Below are 24,011 nucleotides of genomic sequence, written 5' to 3'. Positions count from 1 at the left end.
ACGTATCATTCATTTAGCCCCGTTTGGGCTAGCTTTATCATATTTAGATCGGTAGGAGCTGTCCCATTACCTAATATCCAGTTTTAGCTATGTGTAGAGCATTCATTTAGCCACATTTGGGCTAGCTTTATCATATTTAGATCGGTAGGAGCAGTCCCATTACCTAATATCCAGTTTTAGCTATGTGTAGAGCATGGAAAAATATACAACCACGTAATCGCATTCTAATAAAAAAATCACGATGCTGGACTTACCCCTCACTCTCCCGTTCGTGAAGTGTCGAGCTGTCAATTGGCGTCATGACGCCATCTGCTGTGTGAAGTAAATCGCCGTCATCTGATGCCTCAGGTTCAAACATGTAGGGATTAATTGTAGTTCATCTTTCCTGGGAGCCTTTGCCATCGGTAGCGTCACGAAAGAGCGATCCTGAATGGTTACCGGTGGAAATATCACTGACATCGTGGTTGCTGCTATGCTAGCTGTGGGTAGTCTTCTGTTGCCTACGTCACACTTCCGGGTTTGCGAAGGGACCATTAACAGACTGCAAGAAAACTAAAAAAACGCAAATTATCCTTACAATTACGTGTTGATAATGTCATGGTTGTTTTGACGAACTCGTCCAAAGTTTATATTCATAAAATTACACCAAAATCCGGAAAGGTCTTCAGTTGCCCTTTAACAGTGGGTATGGTGCAATTTAGTATTCTTTTTCCTCCAAAGATGAGAACCTTTGTTTCTACCAAAAACGTGTACTTTCTTCAGCAGGGGGACACGTCTGGCGGTGCAGGATTTGAGTCCCTGGCGGCGCATTGTGTTACTGATAGTAGTTACTGTGGTCCCAGCTCTCTGTAGGTCGTTCACTAGGTCCCCCTGTGTGGTTTTGGGATTTTTGCTCACAGTTCTTGTGATCATTTTGACGCCACAGAGTGAGGAGGGAGTTGAAAGTCCGTGTTGCCCAACGACAGACCCAAAACATCACTGCTGTAGAGGAGGTCTGCATGGAGGAATGGGCCAAAATACCAGCAACAAGTGTGAAAAGCTTGTGAAGAGTTACAGAAAACGTTCGGCCTCCGTTATTGCCAACAAAGGGTACATAACAAAGTATGTAAAGTAGTAAATACTTAATTTTCCACCATGATTTGCAAATAAATTCTTTAAAAATCAAACAATGTGATTTTCTGTTTTTTTTCCACATTCTGTCTCTCATGGTTGAGGTTTACCCATGTTTACAATTACAGACCTCTCTAATATTTTCAAGTGGGAGAACTTGCATAATTTGTGGTTGACAAAATACTTATTTGCCCCACTATATAATGAGTTCAGTTATGTAGGAAATGTAGATTGTATTCCCTTATGTTTTAAGGATAGAATTGAATCTACCATTATTAGGTGAATTACAGTGGTATGAAAAAATATCTGAACCTTTTGGAATTTTCTCACATTTCTGCATAAAATCACCATCAAATGTGATCTCATCTTTGTCAAAATCACACAGATGCAAAAACTGTCTGCTTTAACTTAAACCACCCAAACATTTAGAGCAGGGGTGTCCAAACTTTTTGCAAAGGGGGCCAGATTTGGTGTGGTAAAAATGTGGGGGGCCGACCTTGGCTGACGTCCTTTATGTAGAACAATATATTTAAGCAAATTTTAGCAAGCCATTCTGTGTGTCACATATGCTTTATTATTTTTTTAAATCAATAATTTCAAAAATCTCGCAACTAGCCTTTGTGGCGTTCTCTTTCGACTCTCGGGCTCTTGCAAAATACTGCTACTGTGAAATTAAACTAGCTTCAAGTTGCTTCAATTTCTCGCTACGTATCTTCCCTATAATTTTGTCGTACATGTCAGCGTGTCTTGTGTGGTAATATCGCCTTACATTGAACTCTTTTAATTAAAACAGCGACTGTCTCTTTGCAAATGAGGCACACAGTGGTTGCGTATTTTTGTGAAGAAATAGTCCAATTTCCACCTATCCTTGAAGCGCCAGCCATCGCAGTCAACTTTCCTTTTTTGTTGATTGTTGCCATTTTAAAAAATTTGGGTAAAGGGTCACACGAGGTAATGTTGCTTAGAATGCTGCTGCCTTTTCATGGGTAAATGAGGAGCAGCATTTAGTTCGTAAGATACTTCATATGCTGGTAGCAGTACTGCTGACCAATTTATTAAGTCTGTGCGTGGGTCAGATGTTATTGATTTTATGACAGAGGTTGGGGGCCGGATGAAATTTGACCACGGGCCGCATTTGGCCCCCGGGCCGGACTTTGGACATGTCTGATTTAGAGGTTTTCATATTTTAATGACAATAGTATGCAAACAATGACAGAAGGGGAAAAAATAAGCAAGTGAACCATTAAATTTAATATCTTTGGTGGACGGCCACTCCTTGGGAGAGAAACAACAGTGCCAAACTATCCAATTGTAGACAACTTCTCTGCCTGTCGATTGATGAACAACTAGACGTTTAAAGATGGTTTTGTATCCTTTCCCAGCTTTATACAAATCAACAATCCTTGATCGCAGGTCTTCAGACAGCTCTTTTGACCGAGCCATGATGCACATCAGACAATGCTTCTCATCAAGACAATTCTTACTAGGTGTGTGTTTTATAGTGGGCAGGACAGCTTTAAACCACTCATTGGTGATTGGGCACACACTAGACTTAATTTTTTGGTAAAAATTGGTTTCAGTTGCTCTTTAAGTCTCTTAGGCCAGTGCTTCTCAATTATTTTCTGCCCCCCCCCCCGGAAGATATAAACCTTTCGCCCCCCCACACAACTCTCTGCCGCCACTGAAATTTGTATCATTTGCCTATAAATTATTAATATAAGTATACCTCTGCAATAATATTGTGTCCTTTTTAATAGTAAAGAAAAAATATATAGCTCAACTTACAATAAAGTATAGAAAAGACTAAGTGCATCACTTTGCCTGAATAAAAATTTTTTAAAAAAAATTAAAAGTCACATCCAATCTACAAATACGTTCACGGTACAATTTTTTGACCATCTAATAGTGAAGAATAAATTTTAATAAAATCAATCAATAAATACTAATAAATTATAATAACCATTTAACCGTGAAAACAAAAAATAATCGAACAAAAACTACAGTGTCATTGGACAGTGGAACAGTTTTTATTTCTGCTATTTTGCACTGAGCAACTTGGTATGCCACCTTTTATGATGCTAACAGTGCTCGCAGGTTTACTGATGTAACACTGCGAAACAAAGCGTGACGATTGTTGGCAATATTTGGCACGTCTTGGCTGGAAAAAAAATCAAGTGGCTTATCAATGTGAGTGGGGTCCAATGTTTATAAGTGACATCTTATTTGATGTGGCTTTCTGTTGATTTTTAGACACAGACTGGTCTTTTCTCGTCTCCCACTGTGTTTAGAGTCAAAGCCAATAGCTACATACGCTTAGTCATATTTCCTCGTTTTAGCTCGTAATTAGGGTTGTTCCGATCATGTTTTTTTTGCTCCCGATCCGATCCCGATCGTTTTAGTTTGGGTATCTGCCGATCCCAATATTTCCCGATCCGATTGCTTTTTTTTGCTCCCGATTCAATTCCAATCATTCCCGATAATTTTTCCCGATCATATACATTTTGGCAATGCATTAAGAAAAAAATGAATAAAACTCAGACGAATATATACATTCCACATACAGTACATAAGTACTGTATTTGTTTATTATGACAATAAATCCTCAAGATGGCATTTACATTATTAACATTCTTTTTGTGAGAGGGATCCACGGATAGAAAGACTTGTGACTTTGTATATTGTGACTAAATATTGCCATCTAGTGTATTTTTTGAGCTTTCAGTAAATGATACTGCAGTCATTCAACACAAATGCATGATGGGAAGTGGAACCATGACTGTGCGTAGTGCTACCAATTGATATATCTTCTCTGCGTTGGGAAATAACATAAGTTGTTAAGAAAAAGATCAATTGCTACCTTGCTTCCCCACATTGCTTCCCATGATATTTCTAATCGTAGGGAGAGGGATTGTAAAGCGTTAGCCTATTAAAAAAAGGCTCCAAAAGCTGCCAAAATTTACTCTACTCATTTTATGCTGCCTTTTATCTCTCTATATAGGTAAAATGGCGCCATTACAGATTGAGCACAACAGTGCGTGAGTGGGTCATGCAACGCATGCATTAATTGCGTTAAATATTTTAACGTGATATATTTTTTAAAAAATTAATTACCGCCGTTATCGGGATAAATTTGATAATCCTACCTTAAACCTAAACTAAAGACTCTGGATGAGTGGAATTTACTATGTCTGTAATGTTAAATACAATTAGAAAACGATTTAATTAAAAAATATATATTAAAAAAAGGCATGGCCGATATTTTTTTTGCCGATTCCGAGACTTTGAAAATGACGTGATCGGACCCGATTGATCTGGATGCCGGGATGCCCCACTATTTGAGAAGTACTGCCTTAGGCAGAGGGTTCACTTACTTATTTTTCTCCCTTCTGTCATTGTTTGCATGCTATCTGTTACGGCTCACTCACCTTCACCTCCTCCCACTCCTCACTGACTCTGCTGTGCACAGCTGTCATCAATCTCCACACCTGCCTCCACTTCACAATCAACAGCCTGCCACTACAAAAGACTGGTCTGCACATCATTCAACGCCAGAGCTTCACCTAACCTCACATGGTAAAGTACAGGCCACTCAATCCACCAAACTTTGACTCATTGATACTCTTTTTTTCTTCACAGCAACTCCAAGCCATCCCAGCCCTTCCAGCACTACCAGAAAATCCACAGAGCCACAGCTTCTCACTGTTTTTTCTCTTTTTTTGTGTTCAATAAACGTGCCCTCGGGCTGCTTTTATTAACTGACTTCTCACTGCTGAGCTTTTGGGTCACATCCTTCAGCCAACATAACACTATCCTCATTAAAATATGAAAACCTATCAATGTTTGGGTGGTTTTCATTAAAGCTGACACTTTTTTTCATCCATTTGATTTTGACAAAGATCAGATCACATTTGATGGTGATTTCACGCAGAAATTTGAGAAATTCCAAAAGGTTCAGATACTTTTTTCATACCACTGTATCAACATTTTTCAAAATGTCGAAATTGAAAAGTCCAAATCTTCCTAGTGTTTTGACACTTTCTTGTGTGTAAAAACCTCTAAATATGGCCAGGGTGTAAACAATTGTTGTCCTAACTGCAAAATTTAGAATTTCCACAGAGATATGAAAAAATACTTTAACAAATTTGCTTTTTTCTGTTTATAGCTTTTAAAAAATGGTGCAGATGTGATAATAAACTGTAGTGGGTTGAGATCTGGAGACCTCCAGCCTGACCCTGAGCTGCAACCAGGCCGGGGACAGATAATTAAGGTCAGGAGACGGACTGCATTTATCATTAAAGTAGAGTGGGAAACGTTTTTAATTCTGTACATTGCTATTTTCTAGGTAGAGGCCCCATGGTTGAAGCACTGGATTATCACCCACAATACCGAAGGGGTTTACAACTCACCATATATAATTCCAGGGTAACACTAGCCACTTGACACCAATGTTGTTTTTGGCAGCCTTTTTAATTTCCGCCTTAGTCTTAGTCTTTTGGTCTTTCGTACTTATTAGTTTTAGTCATACAGTATTTTAGTCATTTCAAAATGTGTCTTCGTCCAATTTCTGTTGAGGGAAACTCATATGAATTTCGTCTAGTTTTGGTCGACGTTTACTCAATATTTTCGTGTGTAAATTTAGTAAGTTTCACTGCAAAAACAAATAAAAAAAGGTTTCCCGCTATTTCGAATTAACATCAACGGACGAGCACATACTGTACCATCGACAAATCTATCACTTGATAATACACACTCAGCAGGAAAGCAGTACATTATTTTCAATTAATTATACCCACCTGGACGCCACGGACTGTATATAAAAAAGGATGCTCAGCGTTAGCATTAGCGTAATGCTAACACAAACATGAATTCTATGCTAACGCTACGAGTTACATTTAGTGTGTAATGATCACTCAGCACAGACTATGAAACGCTAAAGCAAATCCGGTCTAGGTCACGGCACCAGTGTAACCCCTTTTTCTTTGTCTGCTGCGATTTGGAGTGTCGAACTCTGCGTTGTGTTTTAAAATATTTACCGAAGATGTGGATGGTTTCGACTTTTATTGTCTGCATACAATGCGAGCTGGCCAGTCTCCCAGGCTTCGCCACAACGTGCTTTGCTGATGACAAAATGTAACTGTAATTATACCTGAATAACACATGCACACGATGCGAGCTGGTCAGTGTCACAGGCCTTGCCACAACATGCTAAAGAACAATTGAAAATTAGGGTTGTTCCGATCATGTTTTTTTGCTTCTGATCCGATCCCGATCGTTTTAGTTTGAGTATCTGCCGATCCCGATATTTCCCGATCCGATTGCTTTTTTTTGCTCCCGATTCAATTCCAATTATTCCCGATAATTTTTCCGGATCATATACATTTTGGCAATGCATTAAGAAAAAAATGAATAAAACTCGGACGAATATATACATTCAACAAACAGTAATTAAGTACTGTATTTGTTTATTATGACAATAAATCCTCAAGATGGCATTTACATTATTAACATTCTTTCTGTGAGAGGGATCCACGGATAGAAAGACTTGTAATTCTTAAAGGACAGATGTGACTTTGTATATAGTGACTAAATATTGCCATCTAGTGTATTTGTTGAGCTTTCAGTAAATGATACTGCAGCCATTCAACCCAAATGCATGGTGGGAAGTGGAACCATGACTGTGCGTAGTGCTACCAATTGATATATCTTCTCTGCGTTGGGAAATAACATAAGGTGCTAAGAAAAAGATCAAGTGCTACCTTGCTTCCCCACATTGCTTCCCATGATATTTCTAATCGTAGGGAGAGGGATTGTAAGGCTTTAGCCAATTAAAAAAAGGCTCCAAAGGCTTCCAAAATTCACTCTACTCATTTTACACTGCCTTTTAGCTCTCTTTATAGGTAAAAGGGCGCCATTACAGATTGAGCGTGACAATGCGTGAGTGGGTCATGCAGCGCATGCATTAAATGCGTTAAATATTTTAACGTGATACATTTATTAAAAAATTAATTACCGACGTTTTTGGGATAAGCTTGATAACCCTACCTTAAGCCTAAAGACTCGATGAGTGTAACATATTATGCCGGTAACGTTAAATACAATTAGAAAACGATTTAATTTTAAAAAATAATATATACAAAAAAGGCATGTCCGATATTTTTTGCCGATTCCGATACTTTGAAAATGACGTGATCGGACCCGATGCCGATCAGGGATGCCGATCGTTCGGGACATCTCTAATTGAAGTGGTTAGCTCTGTGGCGCTAAGCTAATAGCAACTTAGCAATGCTATCCAACTCACCTTTGCTGATCATAAAATGTAACTGGCTCCATCTGCGACGCGCCCATCTATTTATAGTCACCGCATGAGTTGGGGACGCTATTGTGCCTTCTAATGTGAACAAGTGAAATCACACAAATCAATACTAACTCTGTTACATTAAGATAAGAAGACAAATCTTAACGTGTGCGTCTCAAAACAAGCAATGGGGAGACTGTAGAGGACACTAGTGGTTGAGTTGGGGGGTCGCAGAACGTCACATGAGTGACAAAAACGGACACTGATACGATGCAGGCTAACTACACATAAAATGTCCCACATTGTGAACTTGTAACGGAAACTATGGCGCATTTTCGTCTCATCTCGTCAGACGAAAATTGGCATTCCTGTCGTTATGTTTTAGTCTCCCAAGTCACGTTTTTAGCTTGTTATCATCTCGTCATCCTCCTGAAAAAAATTGTTTGTTGAGGAAAACAACATTGCTTGACACTGACAAATTCTTAGCTGGAGTGACATTAAAAAGCCACTTTGACACTGGAATCGCTATAACAGTCGAGCTGGGATTTATTATTTTTTTTAAGGTTGGAACTGAGAAATGTGCGCACTTACACGAAAGAATCCAGCTTTCAGATGATTAGATGTGAAATGTCATCAATGTGACAGCTATAATTTTGTTTCAACACAAAGGGATGTGTGTTAAATTTGTTAAACTTCACACTAGGGGCTTGTGATACTGCACATTCCTTGTTCAAATTCAACCTGATCTCATACATATAAAGACGGCGAGTGGCGCGGGAAGTGGGGTGCTAAAGGTGCTGCAGCACGTCCTGGTGATGGGGAGGGTTAAAAAATGTTCTGGAAGATTTTTTTTTAAATAAATCAATAAATAAAACATAATGAAACAATAATGTTCTTAACTAGAGATGCCGATCGATCGTGTCCGACCACGTCATTTTCAAAGTATCGGAATCGGCAAAAAAATATCGGCCATGCCTTTTTTAATTTTTTTTTTTTTTTTTTATTTAATCGTTTTCTAATTGTATTTAACGTTACAGACATAATATGTTACACTCATCCAGAGTCTTTAGTCTAGGCTTAAGGTAGGGTTATCAAATTTATCCCAATAATGGCGGTGATTAATTTTTTAAAAAATGTATCACGTTAAAATATTTAACGCAATTAATGCATGCGTTGCACGACCCACTCACGCATTGTCGCGCTCAATCTGTAATGACGCCGTTTTACCTATATAGAGAGATAAAAGGCAGCGTAAAATGAGTGGAGTGAATTTTGGCAGCCTTTGAAGCCTTTTTTTAATTGGCTAAAGCTTTACAATCCCTCTCCCTACGATTAGAAATATCATGGGAAGCAATGTGGGGAAGCAAGGTAGCAATTGATCTTTTTCTTAACACCTTATGTTATTTCCCAACGCAGAGAAGATATATCAATTGGTAGCACTACGCAAAGTCATGGTTCCACTTCCCATCATGCATTTGGGCATGACTACAGTATCATTTACTGAAAGCTCAACAAATACACTAAATGGCAATATTTAGTCACAATATACAAAGTCACAAGTCTTTCTATCCGTGGATCCCTCTCACAGAAAGAATGTTAATAATGTAAATGCCATCTTGAGGATTTATTGTCATAATAAACAAATACAGTACTTATGTACTGTATGTTGAATGTATATATTCGTCCGAGTTTTTTTCCATTTTTTTCTTAATGCATTGCCAAAATGTATATGATCAGGAAACATTATCGGGAATGATTGGAATTGAATCGGGAGCAAAAAGAAGCAATCGGATCGGGAAATATCTGGATTGGCAGACACTCAAACTAAAACTTTTGGGATCGGATCGGGAGCCAAAAAACATGATCGGAACAACCCTAGTTTCGACTTTTATTGTCTGCCTAACACACACACACACAATGCGACCGGGCCAGTCTCAAAGGCTTCGCCACAATGTGCTTTGATGATGACAAAATGTAACTGTCTTAAACAAATAATAAACAATAATTGTACCTGAATAACACACGCACACGATGCGAGCTGGTCAGTCTCACAGGCCTCGCCACAACGTGCTAAAGAACAATTGAAATGGTTAGCTCCATGGCACTAAGCTAATAGCAACTTAGCAATGCTATCCAACTCACCTTTGCTGATGACATGATGTAACTGGCTCCATCTGCGACGCGCCCAGCTATTTATAGTCACCGCATGAGTTGGGGGCGCTTTTGTGCCTTCTAATGTGAAGAAGTGGAATCACACAAATCCATACTAACTCTGTTACATCAAGATAAGAAGACAAATCTTACTATGTGCGTCTCAAAACAAGCAATGGGGAGACTGTAGAGGACACTAGTGGTTGAGTTGGGGGGTCGCAGAACGTCACATGAGTGACACAAACGGACACTGCTACGATGCAGGCTAACTACACATAATATGTCCCACATTGTGAACTTTCATTGTACGGTGCTAAATGAAGCTAAGCGACTGATACTCAGTCCGTCGTCGTGGACCAGTCCATCGTTGTGCGTGTGTGTGTGTGTGTGGGGGGGTAATATAAATGCAGCATTCAGATGGCTTTCTTTTTTGTTTTGTTATTTGTTTGTTTGGTATGCTGACATAATTATACATGTCTAATAGTTGGGGGTGCTGCTGGCTCCGGTGGCCCAAGCCGTTGCTTGTTGGGGCAAGGGCAGCTGGTTTAGGGCCCCCTACTGGTTGGGGGCCTAAGGCGATCGTCTACTTCGCTTGAATAGTAGATCCGCCTATGGCTGTGAGTGACATCCATTGCCCCTGAAGACAGTGAACTGGAAAAAAAGTGGGGAAAACACCAATATGACAGAGGCTTCAAGTACAGTGGGGAGAACAAGTATTTGATACACTGCCAATTTTGCTGGTTTTCCCACTTGCAAGCATGTAGAGGTTTGTAATTTGTATCATAAATTCTCTTCAACTGTGAGGGACGGAATCTAATACAAAAATCCAGAAAATCACATTGTATAATTCTTAAATAATAAATTTGTATTTAACTGCATGAAATAAGTATTTGATACATTACCAACTAGTAAATATTTCGGCTCTTAGTTCTTTTTAAGAACCCCTCCTGTTCTCCACTCATTACCGGAAGTAACTACACCTGTTTGAACTTGTTACCTGTATAAAAGACACCTGTTCACATGCTCAAACAAACAAACTCCAACCTCTCCACAATGGCCAAGACCAAAGAGCTGTGTAAGGACATCAGGGATAAAATAATAGACATGCACAAGGCTGGGATGGGCTACAGGAAAATAAGCAAGCAGCTTGGTGAGAAGGTAACAACTGTTGGAGCGATAATTAGAAAATGGAAGAAGTTCAAGTTGACGGTCAATCTGCCTCGTTCTGGGGCTCCATGCAAGATATCACCTCGTGGGGCATCACTGATCATGAGGAAGGTGAGGACTCAGCCCAGAACTACACGGCAGGACCTGGTCAGTGACCTGAAGAGAGCTGGAACCACAGTCTCGAAGAAAACCATCGGAAACACATTACGCCGTCATGGATTAAAATCCTACAGCGCGCGCTAGGTCCCGCTGCTGAAGCCAGTGCATGTCCATACACGTCTGAAGTTTGCCACTGACCATCTGGATGATCCAGAGGAGCAATGGGAGAAGGTCATGTGGACGGATGAGACCAAAATTGAACTTTTTGGTCTAAACTCGGCTCGTCGTGTTTGGAGGAACAAAATCGGCAGTGTATCAAATACTTGTTCTCCCCACTGTAGCACTTTTTAAATGGACTGTAACTCTCAAGTGATACTCAACCCTTTCGAAAACTCAACATAGACACTGCGAAATCTTTTTTTCCCATCACATCTGCTTTAATGTGGGTTAGAAAGGTACTGATCTGTTCACTTGTCATCATGTTTCCTTTTCTCAGTTATCACAAATTTGTGTCGGCAGGAGTCGTTTTGTGTCAGTCGGTGGGGTGTTCCAGTTGGGAAATTGGAATAATGACAATGATTCCAACGATCATAAGGACATCTGGGAAAAGGCTTGCCAGCTCGAGCCTAGCCTCAAGGTACCTTTACACTACAATTCTTGTCATTTTAGTGAACATCAACAGTACATATATCTACTATACACCTAAAACTAAGAACAATTTAAGGTTGTAGTCCATTATCATATTTAATACCGTAATTTTTGGGACTGTAAAGCTTATCTGACTATAAGCCGCCACCCACCAAATTTGACACAAAAACAACATTTGGTCATAGACAAGCCGCGTTTGACTATAAGCCGCAGCTGTCCTCACTGTTGTATGGGATGTTTACACCTAAAGATATCAACCGGTAACACTTTATTTGATAGTGGCATCATAATACTGTCATAACACCAAATGAATCACCGTGAAGCTTTGAACCAATTGGCTGCAAAGCTTCATTGCTTCAAGAAGCTTCATTTGGCAATCACTGCTCCTTTGGGGGAGTCAGTCAACCTCTGCTGCCACCTGCTGTCAACATTGTTTTCGTCCAACATGCCTCTTTGCATGCATTGCAGCGCTACGGTTGTGAATAACAAGCAATGCTAATTATTTCTGCACTGTATAGTGGTGAAAATATAGCCACTTTCCCTATAACTTCAGTTGAAGTTGTTCCCTTATTTTTTACACAATGTTTTTTGGAAAACCTTGATGTTGTTACATTTATCATTATTAAATATACAGTGGGGCATCACAATACAATTGGCTATAATTAAAGATGTTCCGATCGATCGAGATGCCGATCGATCGGGTCTGATCACGTCATTTTCAAAGTATCGGAATCGGCAAAAAAAATATCGGACATGCCTTTTTAAATATGTATATATTTTTAATTAAATTGTTTTCTAATTGTATTTAACATTACAGACAAAATCTCTTACACAGTCATCCAGAGTCTTTAGTTCTGGATTAAAGTAGGGCTATCAATTTTATCGCGTTAACGGCGGTAATAACATTAAAATATTTAACGCAATTAACGCATGCGCTGCACTACCCACTCACGCATTGTCGCGTTCAATCTATAATGGCACCGTTTTACGTATACATAGAGCTAAAAGGCAACGTAAAATGAGTCGAGAGAATTTTGGCAGCCTTTTGAAGCCTTTTCTTAATTGGCTAAAGCCTTACAATCCTTCTCTCAACAATTAGAAATATCGTGGGAAGCAATGTGGGGAAGAAAGTTAGTAGTTGATCTTTTTCTTAACACCCTATGTTACAGTGCCTTGCAAAAGTATTCGGCCCCCTTGAACCTTGCAACCTTTCGCCACATTTTAGGCTTCAAACATAAAGATATAAAATTTTAATTTTTTGTCAAGAATCAACAACAAGTGGGACACAATCGTGAAGTGGAACAAAATTTATTGGATAATTTAAACTTTTTTAACAAATAAAAAACTGAAAAGTGGGGCGTGCAATATTATTCGGCCCCCTTGCGTTAATACTTTGTGGCGCCACCTTTTGCTCCAATTACAGCTGTAAGTCGCTTGGGGTATGTTTCTATCAGTTTTGCACATCGAGAGACTGACATTCTTGCCCATTCTTCCTTGCAAAACAGCTCGAGCTCAGTGAGGTTGGATGGAGAGTGTTTGTGAACAGCAGTCTTCAGCTCTTTCCACAGATTCTCGATTGGATTCAGGTCTGGACTTTGACTTGGCCATTCTAACACCTGGATACGTTTATTTTTGAACCATTCCATTGTAGATTTGGCTTTATGTTTTGGATCATTGTCCTGTTGGAAGATAAATCTCCGTCCCAGTCTCAGGTCTTGTGCAGATACCAACAGGTTTTCTTCCAGAATGTTCCTGTATTTGGCTGCATCCATCTTCCCGTCAATTTTAACCATCTTCCCTGTCCCTGCTGAAGAAAAGCAGGCCCAAACCATGATGCTGCCACCACCATGTTTGACAGTGGGGATGGTGTGTTCAGGGTGATGAGCTGTGTTGCTTTTACGCCAAACATATCGTTTTGCATTGTGGCCAAAAAGTTCAATTTTGGTTTCATCTGACCAGAGCACCTTCTTCCACATGTTTGGTGTGTCTCCCAGGTGGCTTGTGGCAAACTTTAAACGAGACTTTTTATGGATATCTTTGAGAAATGGCTTTCTTCTTGCCACTCTTCCATAAAGGCCAGATTTGTGCAGTGTACGACTGATTGTTGTCCAATGGACAGACTCTCCCACCTCAGCTGTAGATCTCTGCAGTTCATCCAGAGTGATCATGGGCCTCTTGGCTGCATCTCTGATCAGTTTTCTCCTTATTTGAGAAGAAAGTTTGGAAGGACGGCCAGGTCTTGGTAAATTTGCAGTGGTCTGATGCTCCTTCCATTTCAATATGATGGCTTGCACTGTGCTTCTTGAGATGTTTAAAGCTTGGGAAATCTTTTTGTATCCAAATCCGACTTTAAACTTCTCCACAACAGTATCTCGGACCTGCCTGGTGTGTTCCTTGGTTTTCATAATGCTCTCTGCACTTTAAACAGAACCCTGAGACTATCACAGAGCAGGTGCATTTATACGGAGACTTGATTACACACAGGTGGATTCTATTTATCATCATCGGTCATTTAGGACAACATTAGATCATTCAGAGATCCTCACTGAACTTCTGGAGTGAGTTTGCTGCACTGAAAGTAAAGGGGCCGAATAATATGGCACGCCCCACTTTTCAGTTTTTTATTTGTTAAAAAAGTTTAAACTATCCAATAAATGTTGTTCCACTTCACGATTGTGTCCCACTTGTTGTTGATTCTTGACAAAAAAATTGAATTTCATATCTTTATGTTTGAAGCCTGAAATGTGGCGAAAGGTTGCAAGATTCAAGGGGGTCGAATACTTTTGCAAGGCACTGTATTTCCCAACGCTGAGAAGATATATCAATTGGTACCACTACGCACAGTCATGGTTGCACTTCCCATCATGCAATAGGGTAGAACAGTTAAATGGCTACAGTATCATTTACTGAAAGCTCAACAACTACACTAGATGGCAATATTTAGTCACAATATACAAAGTCACATTTACCCTTTAAGAATTACAAGGCTTTCTATCTGTGGATCCCTCTCACAGAAAGAATGTTAATAATGTAAATGCCATATTGAGGATTTATTGTCATAATAAACAAATAGAGTACTTATGTACTGTATGTTGAATGTATATATTAGTCCGAGTTTTATTCATTTTTTCTTAATGCATTGCCAAAATGTATATGATCGGGAAAAATTATCGGGAATGATTGGAATTGAATTGGGAGCAAAAAAAAAAAGCAATCGGATCGGGAAATATCGGGATCGGCAGATACTCAAACTAAAATGATCGGATCGGGAGCAAAAAAATATGATCGGAACAACCCTAGCTATAATATGTTAAGACCATGTACAGTATGCATATATCAGTAGCGGTTTGATATCAGCATCAAATTTTTGGAATCTGACAATATCAGGATCTCGGTTATCAGTTAAAAAGTCATTATTGGACAGCTCTACTTACAATTTGTGTGTGTGAAACTATCTGCATTTGACCATGGGCATTAGTTAAAATTGGCATGAAACGTGGCTTTAAAAAACATGAAATGAGATTTGCTGATACAGTGGTACCTTTACTGATGAAACCCTACTTATGAAATTTACTGGTTCTGGAAGTAGTTTCATAACTTGAAATTTTTCATGTAAATGCCCTTATCCGTTTCAAGCCCCCCAAAATTCAGACATAAATCTTGCAGTGACCATCTGATGTGGGGTCTTCTCAGATGAACAAGTTGAGGAAGGATCTACAGGTTGAAGGAAGAAAAGAGGCAAAGACTGACTCAGTCAGACAGAAAGTGTTGATGACGGTGTTGATTTCTTTTCACTATTCCTCCTTCCCAATTAAAGGATCACATTCACAGTCAATTATACTGTAATGCTGGTTAAAATGGAAGTTATGTTGTTGTAAGGTGTATTAAATACTTTTTCATGTGCCCCTTTTGATCTATGAGCACCTGCCCCTCCATCGGTCTGCACGGCCCTGAGAAGAGGTGCCTCGTTGCCAATTGGATGCCAGGAATGCTAGGCAATAGCTAATGGCAGAGCAGCTATAAATATGTTACGTTCAGTAAAGTCTGGGAACTGCGATTACCAGCCATACTGTATTTTTGCCTTTTGTATCCTGAAATTACTTCAACAAAAGGCAATATTGTCCCGTTGAGACATGTCTTAACCTGAAAATTCCGTATGTAGAGACGTTCTTAAGTAGAGGTACCTGTAGTACCGTTACAATTGTAGTTCGCCGCAAAGGTTTTAGAAAGAGTTGAGGGTTAGTCCTTCCACACCAAGCACGCTTCTGCATGGAACCGAAACCAGTGACGCTTTTGTCCACCTGCGTCGCTAAAATCGACCAAAATTGAAAAGTTACTTACCGTTGCTTTAAGAATCATTTGCTTTTGTTATATACTGTATAGTACAAAAAGTTTTTTTCCAGTCAGTTTGCCTAAATGTCTGCAAGATCAGAGTTTATTTCCTTGCTATAATTGTCTGCATGTACAACCCCTAGCAAAAAGTATAGAATTACCAGTCTCGGACCAGCGCTCACTCAGACATTTTATCATGTAGAACAAACTCAGATAAAAAAGATAATTAATTAGTTCAAGTGTTAACTTTTTAGCATTCAGAAACATGAAAAGATATGAATAAAAAACGTTCCAGCATCATCACCTTGTCAAGAGTCAAGAATCTGCATTGGACAAGGTGATGATACTGGAACTTTTGTTTGGTGCCGTTCCAGTGAGATTTACAAAAATGACTGCCTGAAGAAGACCTCCCCAGTCGTTGATGATATGGGCTGCATGTCAGGCAAAGGCACTGGGGAAATGGCTGTGGCTGTCCCAAAGGATCCCTAAAAGGTCTTCAGCTAGTCCAGAAGGCAGCAGCAAGACTTTTAACAGGAACTAATAGAAGAGAGCACATCACCCCTGTGCCCCAAGCCCTTCAGTGGCTTCCAGTCGAGTATCGAATTAAATTTAAAAATCCTCCTTCTTACATTTAAGACCATTAATGGTTTGGGGCCATCTTACCTCACAGATGCTCTGGTTCCATACCACCCCAACAGAACACTTCGTTCTCAGAATGCTGTTGTACTTGTAGTTCCCAGGGTCTCTAAAAGTACAGTAGGAACTAAAGCCTTTAGTTACCAAGCTCCTGTCTTATGGAATCAGCTTCCAGCTAATATTAAAGAGGTTGACACAGTCTGTACATTTAAGATCGGACTAAAAACGTTCCTATTTGACAAAGCTTATAGCCAGGCTAGTTGAAAATAGACTGGACTCACAGTTCAGTCTAAGCTGCCCTAGGAGCTATAATACTAGGGAAGTACAGCCACTGAGTCCTATCCCCTTTTTCACTCTACTTACCACTTGTCTTTACTTTATTTCTTTTTTCTAATTCTAATATCTAGTTGACTAGTCTGTTCATCACTAGTCACCCGGTGTCCCCTTTGGCGCCTGATTATCCTGACCCCTGGCTGGATGGACATCCTCGTTTATAATGTCTTCCCATATATTGTAATCATAGAACTGACCCTTCCATTATTAAGTGAAATACTGTATTTTAATTATGTTCAGACTTACATCTACCCAGGCTTCAACTGGGACTGTGTGCTTTGGTCAGATGAGACCAAGATTGAGCTTTTTGGCAACAAACACTCTAAGTGCGTCTGGTGTGCCACGAAAGATGCGCATGCTGTAAAGCACCTCATACCCACTGTGAAGTATGGCGGTGGGTCAGTGATGCTGTGGGGCTGTTTTGCTTCCAAAGGCCCTGGGAACCTTGTTAGGGTGCATGGCATCATGAATGCTTTGAAATACCAGGACATTTGAAATCAAAATCTGTTGCCCTCTGCCCGAAAGCTGAAGATGGGTCATCACTGGGTCTTTCAGCAAGACAATGACCCTAAACATATGGCCAAATCTACAAAAAATGGTTCACCAGACACAAAATCAAGCTCCTCCCATGGCCATCTCAGTCCTCAGACTTTGTTTTGTTGGCAAAAGGGGGTTGTACAAAGTATTAACACCAGGGGTGCTAATAATTGTGAGACACATTATTTGATGTCAAATAATTTTTTCTTTATGTGGGATTTTTTTCCCCACTGAATGAATGCACATGTATTGAAGGTTGGATTTTTCTCTTTTTTTCCATTAAGGTCCCATATTATTTGAAGAAAAAAAAAAAATATTAGAAGCTAAAAAATACATCTTTTTCAGGGAGGGCACTGTAAGTAGACGTCAATGTTGTGGAGGTGGGGAACATGCCACTAAATTTGCTACTGAAAGTCCGACCTGCATCACAGTTAGCATAACATTAAACTGTGTGAACTTGCTAACATGCAAAACTCAAGTCGGAAGTAGCTTGGAGAGAAGTGTCCCCCTGTACTGTAAGTGTTTTCTACCGTTAACGTTAATTCAACTGTGCATTTGTTCATTACTTAAAATATATTTATTTATTTTAGCCACCATTCATTTAAAAATAAATAAATAACACACACAAAAACACAACCACTGTAAATTTCCTTTATATGGGGGATTTCCCTCATTTTCTCCCTTGAAAATAACAATTTTAACTTTTTTCATTTTTACGTAGGCATCAGCATATTCGTTAGGAATGTAGCCCTGACCCCCGTTCACCCAATGTGTTTGGTCTTATTAATGTCCCGTCCCCAGCAAAAAGTGTATATGCAGGTTATGCTGTTATGGCATCCCTACCAATGTTGAGACCAAACCTATGCCCTTGCCCAGGACATGGACTCATCTCATTCATCTACTGTATTTGACTATGTATCAAATTGACTCTGTAAAGCCCTCTCAGACAACCTTGTTGTGATATAGGGCTATACAAATAAAATTTAATTTAATTTAATTTAATTGGTTAAATCTTCAATAAATGCACGAGTTTACATTGAAATTTTAGACAGCTTTCACATCCCTTCAATTGAAAATATGTTTGTCATTTTCCAAGATGACAATGTATCATGCCACAGAGCTAAAACTGTTAAAGCATTCCTTGGAGAAAGAGTCATCCAGTCAATGTCATGGCCTGCAAATAGATCTAAACCCTATTGATAACCTGTGGTGGAAAGTGGAAAACAATGGTCCACAGCAAGGCTCCGACCTGCAAGGATGATCTGGCAAATGCAATCAAAGAGAGTTGGCACCGAATTAATTAAAGTGATCCTCTAACTCAGACATGTCCAAAGTGCGGCCCGGGGGTCAAATGCGGCCCGTGGTCAAATTTCATCCGGCCCCCAGCCTCTGTCATAAGATCAATCATGTCTGGCCCGCACACAAATTTATTAAATTGGTCAGCAGTACTGCTACCAGCATATGAAGTAGCTTACACACTAAATGCTGCTCCTCATTTACATACCTGTTAAGTTGTAGAAATTGCAAATAGGGAGATTTCTGTTTGCCAACCCCGATGACGCGCGCAAAATGCAACCATTTTTTTTTCACGTTCATTTTGGTCACAACACTTGTGTAAAAATTAACTACACTGTCAAAGAACCTCTTTTTGGTGGCATCAGAGATAGTCTTCAACTTGCTCCATGTATTGTCTGGCATCATGTGATACTGCTATGTTGCCTGTGTCATGCCAGTTCTCCTTGTTCCTGTAATCAACATCTAGGATATCCTCAGCTTTCCTGATCACATCCATTTGCACAAATTTGGACATCAGCTTCCTCAGCAGCCTCTTCATCTCATCAACCATCACTCCAATTAGGGTTTCGTCAGACTAAATCAGCAACATTAATTACATCATTTAGAAAATTAATCATATTTGTTTTTAAAAGTATCTTTGTCATGGCAGTTTTTTAATTGAATTGTAACCTAGAATTGAAACTTTATATTTTTTGTTTCAGCACAGTAATAATGATATAATGTAATAAAGTGTATAGTATACACTTTAGCTTTAGCATAATAGCGAATCTAAATGATTAAACTTCAAGTAAGTAACGATATGCTTTCTCACTTAAATTCATATATTGTGGGGGTAGGACCGCAGTGGTTTAATATTCCATGATGTTTGATCCACGAAAACACATAGTAAAGCAGCGACTTCTTCCTCATCGTTCTCCCATCATTAGCTCTAATGCTATTAGCATTAGGCTAGTTAGCTATCGCTGGCAGGTAAGATTTACGGCAATTACGTTGACGAACGTCGTTTTTCCCGAATACTGGAGGCCGACCAGGGTCAGCTCCATCTCTTCCTTCCAAAATAAAGACTTGAATCAGCCTAAAAGCCAGTTTATTAGTGCCAGCATCTTGGGAAGTCGGTGGTGCTTCGCCTCTTCCCTCCCTGTCAGATGATTGGTTGGGCTTTTCCAGCTCTGAAGGGGAGTGAGGGCGGGGAAGTCGGAGACGGCCAGGCTATTCGTTGTTGGTCACTTTCCGAATCGGGCCGAATGCTATCGTTACAAAACGGTGACAAACAAAAACGTAAAAAAAAAAAAAAAATTTGACATTTTTGGAAAATCGGGAGATTTGGCTTTCTAATCGTGAGGCGTGAGCATTGGGGTCAAAATCGGGAGTCTCCCGACCAAATCGTGAAACTTAACAGGTCTGCATTTACCCACTAGAAGACAGCAGCCGTCTAAGCAACATTACCCCGTGTGACCCTTTATTCCCAATTTTCTAAAATGGCAACAATCAACAACAACAAAAAGTTGACTGCAATGGCCGACGCTTCAAGAATAGGTGGAAATTGGACTATTTCTTCACTAAAATACGCAACAACTCTGTCTGCCTCATTTGCAAAGCGACAGTTGCTGTTTTTAAAGAGCTCAATGTGAGGTGATATTACCAAACAAGACACGCTGACATGTACGTCAAGATTACAGGGAAGAGAAATTGAAGCAACTTGAAGCTAGTTTAATTTCACAGCAGCAGTATTTCGCAAGATCCCGAGAGTCAAAAGAGAACGTCACAAAGGCTAGTTGCGAGATTGTTGAAACCATTAATAAAAAAAAATAATAATAAAGCAAATGTGACACACAGAATGGCTTGCTAAAATTTGCTTAAATATATTGTTCTACGTAAAGGACGTCAGCCAAGGTCGGCCCCCCACATTTTTACCACACCAAATCTGGCTCCCTTTGCAAAAAGTTTGGACACCCCTGCTCTAACTTAAATACATGTAGGCTCTAATAAACCACAATTGTTCTCTTGTACTAAAATATGTTGTTAGAAACACATAAAATGTTAAAGCGATGGCAATATTTTATAATATTTAGTCCATATTTTGACGGTTAGTTGGCGCCATGGTTTGCGGGCTCGCAGTGATGACGTCATTGGCATCTTTCCAAATGTGTAGCGTGTTCAACAATTGCTTATTGCTGCCTAAACTCGTGAAGTAAAATGCCACGATGTGCTGCTTTTGGAGGCAATTTTCAGTCAAATGTAAACAAGGGGAGTGAAATGAGTGGTCAAAGTGGAATTATTATTTTTAGTGAATAAATGTGCATAAGTGGAAGCTTCTCCCCCTTTTTGGTCCCTGTATGCACGTATCCTACCCACCACGCGTTACAACTGGCTCCCCAACATTTTTCCTGGATCCTCAGTCAAGTAAGGGATCCGTCTATTTTCTGGATCCGACAGTCCCACCGCGTCTGCAATATTGGTTTGGGATCTGTCCATTTTTATTCGTCGGTCCCACAGCAGCTTTTCGGATCAGTCTATTTTGTGGAATCGACGGCCTGGTTGCGGCTGCGACATTTCCATGGGGTCGGTCTAATTCCTGGATCTTCGAGTGAGTGAAAAACGTGGATTTGGATTACTATTGCCATCTTTTATGTTGACTATTCTTCGTGGGAGTTTTCCCCAAATCATACAAAATAATTAAAGCACTATGGCACGCTACAGTGACGACAGTGCTCTGACGTGGACCTTACACCAATGTTGGAGTTCGTCAGGGAACGTGTGTTTGCGTACTGCTGAGCTCCCGAGTGAAGGGTGGTCAAGGTGGAAATATTATTTTTTGTGAATAGATGTGGACACAAGTGGAAGCTTCTCCCCTTTTTGGTACTTTTATACACGTATCCTAGCTACCACGTGTTACAATGTACAAGACATGGATTACACAAGGTATGCTCTTTGGCCTGTATTGTATGTAAAGCACACGACAGCTCTGGATGCTAACAATCTGGGGTGGGGTGGCGTGGCTCAGTGGTAGAGTAGTTGTCCCCCAACCCAGAGGTTGTGGGTTCGATTCTTCGCCCTGATGAACTCGCCTAAGTATCCTTGAGCAAGATACTGAACCCCACGTTGCTCCTGGTGCTGTGTCACCAGTAGGTGAATGGCGAGATAGTGTAAAGCGCTTTGAGCGCCTTGAAAGGTGGAAAAGCGCTATATAAGTATAACACCATACACCAATCTACATAATTATATTGGGATAAGTTTGAAAATGCAATATGCTTACCTTGAATATCTGCTAATAAAACCGGAGTTCCAAACAGCATACACTCTGGCTCCCAACCGGAGTTCCCACTTCCCAACCCTAACAGCACTCTCTCGCATCACCACTTTTGCCCAACTTTTGTCTTATCAGGTATTTGCTGCAAGCATTTTTCCCTGAAGCTCGTCTTGTGAACGACCGACAGTGCTGTCCTGCTCTTCACTTTTCAGATCTGGTTCAAATAGGAAGGGTAGAACTGACGACATGTTGGGAAAGCTAAGAGTGGCACGCTGGAATTTCGGCAACGGGACCAGTGACGTCACACACTGCGACGTAACAAGAATGGCGACCTATCACTTAAAATAATTTTACAAACTTTATTAAAACAAACACATTAAGAGGGGTTTTAATATCAAATTATTATAACCCATACTAACATTTATCTTTTAAGAATTACTTGTCTTAAAAATAGAGGATCCCTTTAAGAATACTGTTTGTCACTCATCAAGTCCATGTCTCAGAGACTGCAAGCTGTCATAAAAGCCAGAGGTGGTGGTTCTGTGTTTGTTTCTCATGATGCCATATATTTTTCCCCAGAATGAAGTGATTCTATATTTATTTCCCTGCACTTGCTCTATAAAAGTAACATTTAGCAACCACCACAATGTTCTTTATTCATTTCTTTTAGTGTTTCTGAATGCTAAAGAGTTGCACTTTCACAGAGTTGTCTTTATTTTCATTTTCTGGCCCACAGCATGCCAAAATAGTGGATGACTGGACCGGTCTGAGGCCAGCCCGAAGCAAAGTCCGACTGGAGCGAGAGACGATACTGTGTGGTGCTACTGCAGTCGAGGTTATTCTAAAAACATGATCATCTTCAACTTCAAATATGAGCATTAGTCTTAATTATCTGTGTAACTGTGCTTGCCTTGTAGGTGATTCACAACTATGGCCATGGAGGATTCGGACTAACCATTCACAAAGGCTGTGCTGAGGAAGCAGCCAGGCTTTTTGGTCAGATCTTGGAACAAAAGGGCATCGGTCCAAAAGCACACCTGTGATTTTGCTTTTAGTGTTACTAATTCAATTACAATGAAATCATTGTTTAAGATGCGAAGCTAATTTGTAAATCGCTATTTTAAAAAAATATATATATGACGTTTAAAAACAAACAAACAAACAAACATATCCATATGTAAACAAATGTATGTAGCTTCAAAATCCCAGCAATAAATAATCACTTGAATAACTTTTAAAATCTTTAAAAAAAAAAAAATACTGCCATCATGTAATACATTTACACATAGTTTCTTGTCTTCAACATACATTATATCTTAATAATAAATAATTAAATACTTTAAACACAAATAAAATTGAAAGTGCAAAAATACATAATGCTGCATATAACTTTTTTTTTTTTTTTTTTTTTTTTTTTTTGTTAAAACAAACCAGGTTTGATGAACTATTTACAGAGGTCTATAATGGTATGAAAAAGTATCTGAACCTTTTGGAATTTCTCACATTTCTGCATAAAATCACCATCAAATGTGATCTGATCTTTGTCAAAATCACACAGATGAAAAACTAAACTAACTAAAACGCCCAAACGTTTATAGGTTTTCATATTTTGATGAGGATAGTATGCAAACAATGACAGAAGGGGGGGAAAAATAAATAAGTGAAACATCACATTTAATTATTTGTTCCCCCCACTCCCCCCTTTAGCAGCACTAACTTCAACCGGACGCTTCGTTTAGCTGCAGGTCATTCTAGCACATCGATCAGGACTAATCTTGGGCCATTCTTCTCTGCAAAACTGCTGTAGTTCAGTCAGATTTCTGGGATGTCTGGCATGAATTGCTGTCTTACGTCATGCCACAGCATCTCAATGGGGTTCAAGTCTGGACTTTGACTTGGCCACTCCACAACGTGTATTTTGTTCTTCTGAAACCATTCTGAAGTTGATTTACTTCTGTGTTTTGGATCATTGTCTTTTTGCAGCATCACATGAAACATTTGAATTCATTCTTCCATTAATGATTGCAAGTTGTCCAGGCCCCGAGGCAGCAAAACAGCCCCAAATCATGATGCTCCCCTCCACCATGCTTCACTGTGTGGATGAGGTGTTGATGTTGATGAGCTGTTCCATTTTTCCTCCACATATAACATTGTGTG

General features: G+C 39.7%; 1 protein-coding gene across 1 annotated transcript in view; it reads left to right on the top strand.

Moving 5' to 3' along the window:
• LOC130913610 (D-amino-acid oxidase-like) overlaps positions 1–23,269 on the top strand; it is a 41,971-nt gene extending 18,702 nt beyond the window's left edge. The window contains exons 7-11 of the mRNA XM_057832357.1: positions 5,273–5,377; positions 5,453–5,532; positions 11,342–11,459; positions 22,591–22,689; positions 22,772–23,269. Of these exons, the coding sequence (XP_057688340.1) occupies positions 5,273–5,377; positions 5,453–5,532; positions 11,342–11,459; positions 22,591–22,689; positions 22,772–22,897 (528 nt within the window). The 3' untranslated portion in view covers positions 22,898–23,269. The remainder of the gene's footprint in view (positions 1–5,272; positions 5,378–5,452; positions 5,533–11,341; positions 11,460–22,590; positions 22,690–22,771) is intronic.
• Positions 23,270–24,011: the final 742 nt, after the last annotated feature.

This window comes from Corythoichthys intestinalis, chromosome 3 (genome assembly GCF_030265065.1).
Source record: "Corythoichthys intestinalis isolate RoL2023-P3 chromosome 3, ASM3026506v1, whole genome shotgun sequence".
Classification (NCBI taxonomy): Eukaryota; Metazoa; Chordata; class Actinopteri; order Syngnathiformes; family Syngnathidae; genus Corythoichthys; species Corythoichthys intestinalis.
This window is presented reverse-complemented; position numbering and strand designations above follow the sequence as displayed.